We start from the raw sequence: 15462 nt of genomic DNA on the forward strand, positions 1-15462 counted from the left end.
CAATATTCCTTGTGTTTATTAGTGAGCCATAGTCCACGTCCTGGAGGAGGGAATCCATAGTCCAGCAACAGCAATATAGGTATAAATAGAATCTTAACAATAATTCTTCTTACTTACCTCCTGGACTTCCAGTTCACAACTTAAACAGATCTGTCCTGACCCTAAACATGAGTGACTTACTCTTTTGAAAAATAAATTTTGGTGAAGGTGGGGAGGGGCTGGTAGACAAGGGACCGTTTTAACTTTCTGGTCTCTCTTGTGTCTTGTAGCAGCTTTCCAGACTTTTGCCATTTTCTTTCTTACCCAGCATTCTGCTTTTTAACTCTGCACATTTCTTTTCTGTTTTACAAATTAGATAGAATTTTCTTTATTCATTAGGCTTCTTCCCATGATCCTCCAGGTGAACAAATCAGAGACTAAGAAGTACAGCAATAACAAGTCTGTCTTTCTTTAAGGCCAACCTTTCCATCTGGGCTTTGAGTCTGTCATAATTTTTGTGGGATGTTGCTTTCATTATTTCATTTGTTATCTTGAACTGTCTCCTTTTCTGGTATATCAGTTAGGGTTTTTAGTTGCAAGCAAACTGAGAAGTTAAGTGGAAAAGACATTACATATTGAGAATCAGCCATGAAGGCTGAGTTCAGGAAAATGCCAAACTATTTTAATGGAAGAGCTGTTGATGGTGCCGTTGGCACAGGCATCACAGCTTGTAGCATCAAATATTGAGCGTGTGACACCATGGCTAGTAATTCTGCTATTGCAGTCTTTGAAAATTGAGTATCTCCTTACCTCTGATAGAGTAAATTTCTTGTTGAAGAACACTTGTGTCCAACTCTTCACGACCCATGTACCACAGTCCACCAGGCTCCTCTGTCCATGGGATACTGGAGTGTTTTGTCATTTCCTACTTCAGGGGATCTTCCCAACTCATGGATCAAGCTAGAGTTCCTTGTGTAGAAAATAACTCACTAATCTTTTATTCCTAGCACTTAACACAATTCCTAACATATATAGTGTTTAGTAAATACTTTAAATTCAGCCCTTTCTAGCTTTTGTTTTTCTTCAGTAGAACTTTTATTTAACGTATGACTTGCATATAAATCAGATTTCAGTTTGTCAGGAGTTTGAGAGAAATCCACCTACTACCACCACCCTGTGCCAAATTAAGCTCCTTTACAGTTACTAGCAAGTTAACAAGTTGGTATCTTTTCTGCAGCTCAGATTTCTTTTCTTATGTTTTGTTAAATTTTAAAACTCATTGTAGTCAGTAATATATAAGGTGAATGTTAGTTAATAAGTTAACTGGCCTGTCTGAAGGAAGGAGCAGTACGGGTGGCTGATGACTACTTTTAGTGGACAGGTGTGATCAAAGAATCTTAAAAATGGATATCAGTCTTTTCCACCCTATGTTACAAATAGCTTTCCACTTTTCATTCTGAAACATTAACACCCATTTAGTAATTAAGTATGGGGGTTAGCCCTTGTACCTTATTGTGATAGTATGTAGCTTTCCTTAACCGCATTAATAATAGTATATTGTTTCACAGTTAACTGCTAGAATGTGAAAGTAAAGTTGGTTTGTCAGATGGCAGACTTTTGTGATAGCATTAATCACTGTTCTACAGTATAGCAGAGTTTCCTCTTCAAACAACTCAGGTGTTAGTGGGGAGCAGTGTATAGAAAGCAGCAAATGTATTGTCTTATTATTGCTATTGTGGTTAAGAATTTATTGATGAGATAGCATTTGATTGGACTTGAAGGTCAGGGGAATGTGAGAACCTGGGTATTACGGGTTCAGAAAATAGTGTTGGTATGGGGGGTGTAACATATGTTGAATGGTAACTGAGATTTACATGAAGAATAGAGAGGAAATGATTGGATGTGTTTAGTGGAAAGTACATTTTAGAAGACCTTGAATGCTTAGCAAAACTAACAGTATGAGCTGATTGAAAGCAGGAAGACCAATTGGAAGACTATTTCAATAATACAGATAAAAGAAAAATGTTGGCTTGATTTAGGTTGGTGACAGTTAATTGAAAGCAGATGGAAGAGATCCGAATAAGTTTAACAGGAAATAAAGGAGACTGGAAAACTTCAGGGAATCATTCCATCCACTAAATAGAATAACAAAGAATATCTGATAATTAGTAAAATAAGAATTAGAGGGTTAAAACCCAAGAGAGCATGGAAATCTAGGCAAATGAGCCAAGCACCCCGGTCTGCTGTGCCCTAGAGGCATATGCTGATCCAGAAGAGGTAGCCGGGAGACTGAACTGTGGTTTTTGTTGGCCTTTGGTTAGTGGGAGGAAAGTTGGAGTTCTCATCCCACCAAGAATGAGGATTACGTAAACTAGCTCTCCTGAAGACTGAAGATAGTATTCAGGTCATCTGAGTGGCCCAGAAAAACCTCAGGCCTTGAAGTTGAATTAAGATGGTTCCAGACTGTTAATGTACCCAGACACCTGACAGAACCAAGTATAAATTTTTTCTAGGGAAAAGCAGCAAGGCCTCAAACTACTTCCTCAAATTATTTTTTATAATTGAAGTATACTAACTTGAGATTCTAGATATTAGAATTAGTCACACTAAATTAGTAAACTAAAATAGGTATGCTCTCATCAGGGAATTAGAATGTATGAGCTATCATACAGATTTGGAAGAAAAAAAAAAGCTTATTAAAATAAGCAAAATTAATTCAGTGAATTAGTTTAACAGCTAAACAGGTTTAGTGTACTGTTAGATTGGTGCAAAAGTAATTGAAGTTTTGGATCCTGAATTTTAAATCATTGTAACTAGACTCAAACACATGTTCGTATTTATTAATCAAAATAGGAACTGTTACAATCAACACGTTTTTGCCAATGAGAAATAAATTTGTCTATTCCGGTAGCATAAAACTCCATGTGTTATGAGTTGATGAACTCTTGGAAAGCATTTTCTGCTTCCTGGTGGTTGTGGAAACATTTTCTCTGCAAAAACTTGTTGAGGTGCTTGAGGAAGTGGCCGTTGGTTGGTAAGAGGTCACGTAAATATGGCTGAGGCAAAACTGTATGCAGTTCGTTCTGTTTTGAAGCCTTGGTTGTACGGCGTGTGGTCAGGCATTGCCATGGAGAAGAATTGGGCCCCTTCTGTTTACCAGTGCTGGCTGCAGGCATTGCAGTTTTAGGTGCATCTCATTGATTTGCTGAGCATACATCTCAGATGTAATGGTTTCACCGGGATTCAGAAAGCTGTGGTGGACCAGACTGGCAGCAGACCATGGAGCAGTGACCATGATCTGTTTTTGGTGCAGGTTTGGCTTTGGGAAGTGCTTTGCGGCTTCTTCACTGTTCAGCCACTGGTCTGGTTGTCACCTGTTGTATAAAATCCACTTTTCATCGCACTTTGCAGTCAGATCAAGAAATGGTTTGTTGTGTAGAATAAGAGAAGACACTGCAAAATGATGATTTATAGTCAGCTTATGAGCCACCCACTTAGCATACTTTTTCACCTTTCCAGTTTGCTTCAAATGCCAATTGACCATAGAATGATTGATGATGAGTTCTTTGGCAACTTATCCCGTAGTTTTAAGAGGATCAGCGTCGATGATGGCGCTCTCAGTTGGTCATTGTCACCTTCCGATGGCCAGCCACTGTACTCCTTATCTTCAAGGCTTTCATTTCCTTTGCATAACTTCTTGAACCACCACAGCACTGTACGTTCCTTAGCAGTTCCTGGGCCAGATGCATTGTTGATATTGTGAGTTGTAAGTTTGAACTTCAATAAAATCACTCGAATTTTCTTTTTGTCTAACATCATTTCTGCAATGTAAAATACATATAAAATAAGTAGCAAGCAATAAGTCATTAACAAAAAACATAAAGGAAGAACTGTGCGTTAAAATGATGTATAACATAAAAAAAAACCATAAACACATTTATTTAAGAATGTATTCCAATATCAAATTGCAAATTTCAGCTGTGCAGAATGCAATTACTTTTGCACCAACCTATTTTTGATTTAATAGGAAATCAAAACACTATTCAGAATTATGCACACATACTGACTGATGGAAAATACGCAAGAGAAGAAACATAAAAGATACAACAAGAAGATCTCCATTGAATTTAGAAAAAGAAGAGAAAATAGGGCAGAGGTGATATTTGAAGGTTTAATGATTGATTTTTCTGGATTGGTAAGAAATTTTAACTGTTGCCATGCAAAATAATATTCGTTGGAAGGACTGATGTTGAAGCTGAAACTCCAATACTTTGGCCACCTGATGTGAAGAGCTGATTCACTGGAAAAGACCCTGATGCTGGGAAAGGTTCAAGGCGGGAGGAGAAGGGGACAAAAGAGGATGAGATGGTTGGATGGCATCACTGACTCAATGGACACGAGTTTGAGTAAACTCCAGGAGTTGGTGATGGATAGGGAGGCCTGGCGTGCTGCAGTCCATGGGGTTGCAAAGAGTTGGACACAAATGAGCGACTGAATTGAACTGACTGATGCATAATAAAATGCTGTTTTATTGATTCTAAGATGTAGTTTTTCACACCTTAGATACCTGTCTGAAATCTAAATGCATCTTTCAGTTGATGGCACCTTACAGTCCAACAAGATTGATAATTTGACTTATGTGAAAAATTTCCCATTGTACTTTCTGGTAAGATTATTAATTTTGGTGTCAAAGCATTTTATGAAATATGGTAAAAAGAAATCTACATTTTAAAACATCATAGTAAACCTATAAACATAAACAGACAATCATAAAAGCAGTAAGGTACAAGAAAGATGACTTACAAGAAGTGAAACTGTGTGTGTATATAATGTATGTAGAGGGAAAAATAGAAATTGAAAGTATACATTACATTCTTCCAGAGGATAGCTGACTTCCCAATACTAAAAGTGGAATTGATGGTAGGGTGATCCCTCAGTAGATGAAAGAAAATAAGTGCTAATCTAGAATACTGTAATCATGGAAATGTGTTCAGAAACAGTGCTATCTTTTAAAATTAATATTAAAGTGGCTCTATGTTGTGCTTAGCATTTGTGTTTTTTTAAGCCAACATTTCAAATTCTGTCCATGTTTATTAAAGTTTCAAATATTCATAAGTGCTATTTAAGCAACTATTAGAATGTTAAGGGAAAATAATTATAGACTGCTGCCTAATTTGTGCTAAAACATGTATAAATACATGTAAAGTGCATGTGTAAGAATAGTAATGAGCTAAGCATTCATCTTAAGTCTCAAGTTAATGAGCTAGATATGTCAAATAGAAAAAGAAGAACAAAATAAATTCAGAGAGAATATGTACAAGAAGAGATGCCAGGGGAGACTTTAATGAAATGGAAAAGAAACATACAGGAAAAGGGATCAAGAAGACAAAAGATGAGATTAGTCAAGAAAAGAAAGAACAAATAACCAATATACGTAATGAATGTCCCTTTGAATCCTAAGATACTTAAAAAAAGATACTGTTAATAACTAAGTTGAAATTTTACATGAAATGGATAAATTCTTAGGAATTTGCAATTTATAAAAATTTACATAAGAAAGAGAAAACCCTTATGGAGTTATAATTGTGAAGTGAAACTTTCAATAAAGTCCAAGTCCAGATTGGATACACTGGAAACTTTGACCAACATTTAATGAGACAGAAATTCTAACCTTATAATATGTAACTTTATATTCTTTTAGAAAACAGAAAAAGAGTTTGCTCCACCTTCTTGAAGCTATCACAACCTTGATACTAAAGCCCAAAGGAAAATTACATGTCAGTTTCTATCATATACATAGATGCTAAGAGAAACAAAACCCCCAAATATTTGCAAATTGAATCCAGCAGTACATAAAAACAATTAATAATCTGGCACGGCCAAGATTTATCCCAGAAATGGTAGGTTGGTTTAACTTGAAACAGTTTAATATAGTCACTTGAACAAATAAATGAGAATAATATTTCAGTAGATGGAGAGGAGCAGATGCTAAAAATGAGCAATTATTCATGATTTTTAAAAAGAAACACCATTAGCAAAGTAGGCACAAAAGGAAACTTTCTTAATCTAAAAATCTATAAAAGCATCTGTAGGAGATATAGTTCATGATGAAATGTTGAAAATATTTCCCTTTTATATGGAGTTCAAGACATGGGTGTCTGTTATCTTTGCTCATATTCAACATTATACTGAAGGAGATCCTAGCCAGTAGTATACCAATAATAATAAAGTATAGTGGTTGTAAGGCAGATACTAGACAGGTAATAATCATTGATATGAATGGTATATATTGTAAATCCAAAGGAATCTACAGATAAGTTGTTAAATGATTTTAGAATTATAAAAATTTATTTTTCAATTAGCAGCAATACAATTGCATATCTTTGACCCAATAATTCCACTCCCAGGTATACAGGGAAAAATAAGCATGTCTAAATTGAAAGTTATATATAAGTGTATTCATAGCATTGTTACCATATGAGCCACAAGCTACAAAACAACTCAGGCGTGTATAAATAGGTAACTCTGGTATATTTATATAATTCAGGAATGAAAAGTAAAATAGCGCAACAACCGACTACACAGATGAATCTTAAAAACATTATATTTAGTGAAAGGAAAATAAATTGAACAGAATACCTAGCCTCAATATGGTTCTGTTTATATGAAATTCAAAAACAGGCAAAAATAAGTTACATTGTTTGAGGGTGGATATTTAGGTGGTAAAATGGAGTAGTGATTATCTCTTGTGGGGAGAGCTTGTTACCGAAAAAGACGTGTTTACTGCTAAGTCACTTCAGTCGTGTCCAACTCTGTGTGACCCCCATAGACGGCAGGGTTTCTAAAGTACTAGCAGTGTACTAGCTCCTGACCTGGATTGTATGATCCCCTCCTCCATCGCCTTATTCCCTGAATTCTTATCACATTTACTGTAATAGTGGCTTTTAAGAAAAACTCATGATGACAAAATTATTGACATGGTAAACAATGATGCCAGTCATTTGGAATTCAAGACTTACTAGCCAGCTATATATATCCTTCTATAACCAGACTTAGTTTTTAAGCGGTAATTGTTCCTGCCGTGAAATTTAATTCATATTACTTGGTATATTTCACATATTCAAGGAAAATGAAAAATTAAGATAGAAATATTCTGGAGAGTTGGCTGATTAAGTGCCAGTTTCTTAACTGTATTTCTGAAAACATACTGAATGACTTCCCTCGTGGTCCAGTGGCTAAGAATCCCTGCTTCCAGTGCATGAGGGCACAGGTTTGATGCCTGGTTGGGGAACTCAGATCCCACACACCACACACATACTGAATGAACAGAAAGAACTATAAGGTGAGGGTTTATAATCTCTACTGAAGACCCTCTCACATTGCTCTTCTAACTTATTTTGCTGCACTGCACGGCTTGCAGAATCCTACTTTCCCAACCAGGGATCTAATGATGCTCCAGCATTGAGAACATGAAGTCCTAACCCCTAGACCGTCAGGGAATCCCCAGCCCTGCTAACAGTCTTAATCTGGAAAAATCTAGGCCTTGTGAGAGATGGAGTGGGGATACTGTAATCATCATGCCCTTGCCCCACTGAAGAAAGTCCGGACTGAAGGAAAAGAGCAACACTGCCATTCTGTTTTTCTTTTCATCAATATGATTTTCTCAAAAGGATAGATTTTGTAGGAAAGGAAGATAGTATTGTTTTATGATAATCTTTGCAGCTGTGTACTGGAGTCAGTGAAGCAGAGAGAAATATTGTGTTAACTCATTAAGCAAGGTACTTGAACTAAATTGCCTTACATTGAATTAGTCTCTCTTCATCTTGGTCTGTTTTGACCAGCAAGGATGTATGTAAAAACCAGCAAACTGAAGGAACTTTCAAATATGTAGTGACCCAGGTATACAAAGTCTGAGAAGTTAAGAATCCACGTATATTCTTGAGCGTGAAAGTGAAGTTGCTCAGTCATGTCCAACTCTTCGCCACCCCATCGACTGTAGCCTCCCAGGCTTCTCAGTCCATGGGATTTTCCAGGCAAGAGTACTGGAGTGGGTTGTCATTTCCTTCTCCAGGGGATCTTCCCGACCCAGGGATCGAACCCGGGTCTCCTGCATTGTAGACAGATGCTTTACCCTCCAGTTCAGTTCAGTTCAGTTCAGTCGCTCAGTCGTGTCCGACTCTTTGTGACCCCATGAATCGCAGCACGCCAGGCCTCCCTGTCCATCACCAACTCCCGGAGTTCATTCAGACTCAGGTCCATCGAGTCAGTGATGCCATCCAGCCATCTCATCCTCTGTCGTCCCCTTTTCCTCCTGCCCCCAATCCCTCCCAACATCAGAGTCTTTTCCAATGAGTCAAGTAGTCCTTATAAAACTGTCATGATTAGCAGGTTGAAAAAAAAGCTTCTTTGTTCTTTTAAGAAGATTAAAGTAAGCAATAGACTTTGAGATATGGGATCAAAGATAAACTGATGAAATAACAGAACAAGATAAAAGGAAGCTGACAGAACTAAGGGGGGGCAAAAAGGGACAAGCAGCAATCTTGGAGAAGTTAACTCATTACTGACCAGAGACACATTAATATGACTTTTGTTACCTGAACGTTACTGATGGGAGACCTTTCAAGTATTCACTTGCATAACAACTTGCAGGCCACAGGTGTTTTCTGCAAAAATCCCCTGGTCAGTGTATTGAAAGCATGTTGGCAATAGCCAGAAATAGAGCAGGTACTATGGAAAAGGAAGACATGTAAGAGAAGAAAAGGACAAAGAAGGAATTAATAGATGGTAGGCAAGGAGGACAAATGAACAAAGATTGGGTGTAAATCCAGCAGGTCTTAATAGCTAAAAGCTCTTGAAATAATTACCACCTGAATTGGCATTTCGAAAGAGAGTTAAATGCTAAGATCAACCCTATAGAACTATACTTCAAGAATGAAGAAACCTTGAATATATGTCAGTTGAAAAATGATTTAAATTATAAAATGAGACTTATTTTTACTAAAGACTTCAGTAACAACAGGTACCAGAAGAAATGGAGGTTGTCATGGGTAGGATTTTTGCTAAAATGAGCATTTGAATACAGTTAAACATTTTAGGGACTTCCCTGGTGGTTCAGTGGTTAAGAATCCACCTTGCAACGCAGGGGACATGGATTTGATCCCTGGTCACATGCCACAGAGAGCTAAGCCCTCGTGCTGCAACCACTGACCTCTGGCACCGCGGTGAAGGATCCTGCATGACACAACAGGAGATCCACGTGCCAAAACTAAGGCCTGAGGCAGGCCAATAAATTTTTTAAAACCCAACATTTTAATTATGTTTAAGTAATTAGGGCTGTCAGGCTTAGGAAATAGAAAGCAGTTTTTACTGTTCTTGAAAGGAAAGCTATGTAATGTAAAAACAATGTAATTAGTGAAAAAATTATGTAAAATGGTAATCAACTGGGAAGAGTTCCGGGAAGTTCCAACCTAAACTATAGAGTTAAGTGTAGGATATTATATAAGGACAATCAAATTATTATTTACAATTGGCAAAATTGGTTTAAATACCCATTTTAAGGTATGCTCTATAAAAATATTTAGACTTCAGTGTCTTTCCAAATAACCATAGCAAAGTCTTTGGTGGACAGAGCATGTGATGAATAAAAATAAAAACAAATTTTAAAATGTTACATTTCTGTAAAATGGGGCTTAATTGAAGAAAATTTCTTGGCCTGCCTGCTATGACCAGCAATATGAGTTGATTTTTTTAGTTCTCCATTCTGTTTACCTGGGCTGTATTTGAAAGTTATTTGCCTTATAGAATGGACTGAAAACTATAAACTATAATATATTGCTATCTTTAAGAAATATTCCTAAATAAAGAAATTCAGATTTATTATCTTTTTATTCTCTAAAAAGAAATTGAATGCTTATAGATACTAGGGCTACTATAGTAATAAAATAGTCCTCATGGGGTTTACATTCTAGTAGGAAAAACATAAAATAGTGATTACAGGAATGGCAATGCACTCCAGTATTCTTGCCTGGAGAATTCCATGGACAGAGGAGCCTGGTGAGCTATAGCTCACAGGGTCACAAAGAGTTGGACACAACTGAGCTACTTTCACTTTATCTTTCGCAGGAAAAACATAAATAGTGATTACAGGGTTAGTAATGTGATTTGTTACACAGGAGTACAAAATACTGTGAGGATGTAATACAAGGGAGCCTTACCTAATTTGAAGAAGAGGAGCTGTCAAAGATGGTTTATTTAACGAGATGAGGTTTAAATTGATAGGTAAAAGGAAGTGTTTCAGTAGTTGAAACACCCTTCAGTAGTGGCTAGCCATTTGGCTTAAAGTTAAATGGAACCCCTGCTTTCTTCTTACCGCACAAAAATAATTTCCATGTAAATCAACAGTTTTAATGGAAACAGTTTAAAGGAAAGGCCTAAATCATGAGTGAATTTCTATAGTCTTTGCATATAGAGATAATTTTTAAGAAGTTTATGAAATCCGTAAATCACAACAGTGTTGCATGGTAAGTTCGCCTACAGAAAAATTAAAACTGGCAGTTAAACACCATTAAACAATACTGAGAGGCAAGTTAGAAACTGGGAAGAAAGCAGTCCATAAAACAAAGGATTACTCTTCATTTACTCGCTGAACTCATAAACTAATAGCAGTATCTTCACAGAAAAATATATTCAGCTTCACTAATAAAGAAATACAAGTATAGATATATCCCCCCCCCCCATCAGATGGGGCAGGATTTTAATCTAGGATTGTCTGTATGTGGAACATCTCTAAATATCTTTCAGTATAAGGTTGGTTAAGTATATTACAGTATATACCTACAGAGAAATATTATGCAACAGTGAAAAATAATGTAACCCCATACTCATGGACAGAGGTGTGGTTACATATGGTTTAGTGAAGAAAGCAGGTAATAAGCCTGGAATATGAGATCATATCAAATGTGCACGTCTGTTTGTATTTGCATAGAATGCTATCTAGACTGTTCATCGAAGTATTAGTTGTTAATTTTCAAGTTTTGGATGACTGGAGTTTGTGTTTCTTGTGTCCACAAATTTTTTTTTTTTTAATAAAAAACAAGGGGTTAATTGGTATGCTAATTCATATTTAGTATTTTCTTCATATGTTTCAACTTTTCAGATAAAACATATCTTAGGTGTTTTTCAAAGATAACTTTCGTAGAAAAGCATTTGATTTATCTGCTCTATATATTTTGATTAGCTGAATAATCAGAGACAACTTCATATGTGTTCCCCTTTTATATTAATAATATGTTGATATTTTGATTGATAGCATGACCATTTCATTGGCCCATAATTGTAGTCAAAGCATTTATAAAAGGGTATTTATTTGTCTTTAGAGAGTGATGGTAGTTCTCATGAGTGATGTTCTGGGATGCAGTAAATGCTTTGACACAATGCCTGAACAAGACTTTCATGAAAACTATTGGGAAACTCTTTTGAGTATTGATAATTTTTTATCAGTCAAGAAAATTGAAGTTATTTAAGCCTGTACTTAAAAAGTAAATTGATCATATTCCATGTTAACATTTTTGCTTATTAAATTGAAAGTTTTTTCTTCAATCTGTTGCTTTTCCATTTAGAATATTAAGATATTTCAGGAGAGCAAAGACCATGTCCTAACTGGATTAATGGGAAACATTGTGCTAAGTATTTACCCCTGTCTTCTGTCAAGAAGTTTACAGTTTAGTTGAAACTCTCTAGCTAGTACTTGCAATACTATGCTGTTGATATGTTAGTGAACTACTTCTGTAAATATAGATACATACTTTATTTGAAAAAAATCAATGTATAGATTATTTGATATAAAAACTTTTAAAGATAAACTTTTTTGTTTCCCCCTTCTTCCCCTACCCTAATAAATTAATTATTTTCAAAGAATATTTAGAAAGCAAGTCTTTTGTAGAAAGAGACACATGTAGTAGTTTAATTTTTAAATGAGTTGTGGGATAAAGTATGCCTTGTAGGTAGTTTACTTGCTAATATATTTAAACTGGTAGAACTAAAATTATTAATAAAATTAATTCATTGGTATAAAATATAGCCTAGCCTATTAAATATTAAAACACACTCTTCATAAGGTACCATTAGAGATAAAACAAATTTTATTCTTAGATTTTAGTTTTAGTTCTGTTAATATACTAATATCTTAACTTCTCAGGATAGAAACAAAGTAAAAAATGTTAAAATAGCAAAAATTCGATGTGTTTACCTATACATATACTTCTATTTGCTACAGTTTGTAGCCATACAACACATTTTCTCTGAGCAAGAAAGGATATGGTCTTGGTTTAGTTCACTTCATTGCTTTTCCCTGTAGAAAATCAGGTTTTTCAGAGCTCTAACAGTGTGCTGTTGCAGGGCTCTCATCCTTTCTGTTTAAATAATGCAGGTACTTTGATGGAAACCTGGAGAAGCTCTTTGCTGAGTGTCATGTAATTAATCCAAGTAAAAAGTCTCGAACACGCCAGATGAATACAAGGTCATCAGCACAGGATATGCCTTGTCAGATCTGCTACTTGAACTACCCTAACTCGGTGAGTATCTGGTAGTTTAAGGCCAGCACTGCTGACTCTCTACTTTAGAGGATAAATTGACTTTTCATTATTTCAACAAAGGCAGTTCTGGGAGTCTGGGATTGTAGCAAAGCAGTAACCTATCCATATATTAAGAATAAAGAGTGAGAGCTTGTCTCTCAGCCCCTCCCCATCCCCATTTGCTTTTTAAAGCTGCAGTTTGTCCAAGTTGTTATTACACACCTAAATCTTTTTACTTTACCTCTATGGGAGAATTGTGTAATAGGTAGGCAGCAAATAGAATTATTTTTATCCAAATTAAAACAGATTTAAAACTAAGTTTTTAGAATATCCAAAACACTTATAAAATGTCTTTAATGCTATTTAACTAGAGAGCTTTCAGGACTCTTCTTAAAAGATTTTCACACATACAGATCCATTCCAACAGCGATTCTTTAGTACGTGTATCCCTCCTAAAACCTATTGTATTTAGAGGATTTACTGTAATTATGTAGTGAATAAGTGTTATGCTTAAACAAACACAATCTTCCTATGAAAGCACTTTATTAGTAACCATAAGAAAATTACATTTGTGGCCAAAAAAATGTATTTAGTTACTCAGAATTCACCTCTTAAAGATGTTTAAAGATATCTAAGGCTAATTTAATTCTACAACAATTATAACCATCTTGTTCATATTCTCTACTGTAACAGTTAGGCAGCTTTTTCTAGTAATTAGTATATACCAGATCTTTGTTGCCAGTATTATATATTTTAACATATTGAAGGTTTTTTGTTATCAATCTTAGAATTTGACATGTGTACCTTTAAACATTCTCATTTGAAGGAAATTAGTTTGTTCGCACACACAAACGCTTAGAAGAGTTTTAAAAGAAGGTTAGTTATATGCTCTTAGAGAGGTGGAAAATCAGAGTTAAAATTAGTAGGAGCATTTCCCTGGTGGCCCAGTGCTCAGGACTCCTCATTCCCAGTGCAGGGGGCACAGGTTTGATCCCTGGTCAGGGAACTGAGTTTGCATATGCCACATGATATGGCCTAAAAAATAAATCGATTGATTAAATTTAAAATTTTCAGTCAAAAAATTTCAGTAGCTAAAATACTAAATTGAATTTCCAGATTCTCAAGTCATTCTTAATTTATTTTCAGATTAAAAAAAAAGTTTTTGGCCTTACCATGGGGCATGCAGGATCTTATTTTCCTGACCAGGGATCAAATCCTTGTCCGCGACAGTGGAAGCATGGAATTTTAACCTCTGGAGTGCCAGGGGAAGTACCCCATATTCTCAGTCATAGCTGTAACACTAGCTTTTTGGCTTTGGGTAATAAATGATTTAATCTGGCTGAGTCTCAGTTTTTTTTAACCTTTCAAATAAATTGAATAAAATATTGTTTCAGATCTCTGTCAGCCTGAAACTATATTCATTTCCCTCTACCTAAATCACAATCCTAACTTAAGTATTTAAAAAGAATAATCAGCACTACTATTGAAAATACATTAGTTTTGTGTTTTGACCATTTTATTGTCTTTCTTTAACAGATTCTCTTTGCCAGCTGACATTTGTATAGTGTATGTAGTTTATAAATGGTCCTTTGAGGTAATACTAAGACTCAAAAAGTTTGTTCCGGATTATATGAGGTTTCCTTATTCCTTGGCATTTCCCTTCCTGCTTTCTTACAGCCAGCTCCTCTTAGTGTAAACCTTAAATGTAAGTACTGAAACTAGCTGCTCACAAGTAACCGCTATAACTTTCTCAATGCCCTTGGTATTGTCTGACAGTCTGAACAAATTAGAATTGAAAATCATAAGTAGATATTTGCAGTGTGGATTGTGCTATACTTATAACTGATAGTGGAGGAAACACTCTTTATTTATTCAGCAGACTCGGCACTATTCTAAATGTTAGAAACAATGGAGAATAAAGGCATAATTTACAGGTTAACTGGGCAAATAAGTAAAATGACATAGAAAAAATGGTAAGAGCTTTGGTAGGGCATGGTACTGAGGGAACATATTGGAGAGACACCTAACCCAATTTTGGATCAGGGAGACTTCCCACTGACATTGACATTTGAATTAACCTCTGAAGGTGTGGTAGGTAGGGCAACAGGGAGTATAGCAATACAGAAACCAGAGAAGATGCAATACCAAGAGTGGTAAACAGTGCTAGCTTCAGAGAAAGTACTTGAAAGGTGAGTTTGGAATTAGCAACAAGAAGTTGACTGATGATCCTGAAAAGTAATTTTAAGTATTATGGTAAGAGGGGAAACCAAACTACATGAGCTAAAGAGTCATTGACTTGAAGGTGGGAAAGGAAGTAGAGGCAATAAACATAAATTACTCTTTCAAAGGAAGTTTGGCCATGTAAGTGACAGGGCAAGAAAGCAAACGGCAACATTGGTTGGAAAGTAAGTTAAAAGTGTCATGGAAACTGTGCCAGGTGTTAGGAAAAAGTAATCACGGTGAAACTAGGACTTCTTTTCTCAGTTTTTGGGCTAATAAAGGATAATTTTATCAGTTTTGCAAGTGAGTGTCACCTGAGTTTCTTTATTCAGGCTTTATTAATCGGATGAATGGTTACTTTACTTACATTATTTACCTAACTCCCATGTATCAATTTCCACTATTCTTCAAACACTGATAACTTGCCTTTTATTATTGTTTATCTTCAATACTTTTATCCTTCTAGAAAGCAACTTTGCTTTATATAGTGCCACATGAAAACAGGTTTTTAAGTAAATGCTTCTGACAGCTTAGTTTATAAACTTGATACTTTGGAGCTATTTTGGGTGGTCTCTTCTTTAAAAACAATTTCCTGAGATTTTGGAACACTCTTTTAAGTTCAGAGATTCCTCCTCTGTCCCCCTACCCACTTGTGTTGTGTCCAGTTCAGGAATTTCTTAGCCTTGGCAAC

The 15462-nt window shown here is 35.7% G+C and overlaps 1 protein-coding gene across 1 annotated transcript in view; it reads left to right on the plus strand.

The window, feature by feature from the left end:
* ARIH1 (ariadne RBR E3 ubiquitin protein ligase 1) overlaps positions 1 to 15462 on the plus strand; it is a 101434-nt gene that overhangs the window by 50781 nt on the left and 35191 nt on the right. The window contains exon 3 of the mRNA XM_052646199.1: positions 12407 to 12551. Within this exon, the coding sequence (XP_052502159.1) occupies positions 12407 to 12551 (145 nt within the window). The remainder of the gene's footprint in view (positions 1 to 12406; positions 12552 to 15462) is intronic.

The sequence above is a fragment of the Budorcas taxicolor genome, chromosome 10 (genome assembly GCF_023091745.1).
Source record: "Budorcas taxicolor isolate Tak-1 chromosome 10, Takin1.1, whole genome shotgun sequence".
In the NCBI taxonomy this organism is placed as follows: domain Eukaryota; kingdom Metazoa; phylum Chordata; class Mammalia; order Artiodactyla; family Bovidae; genus Budorcas; species Budorcas taxicolor.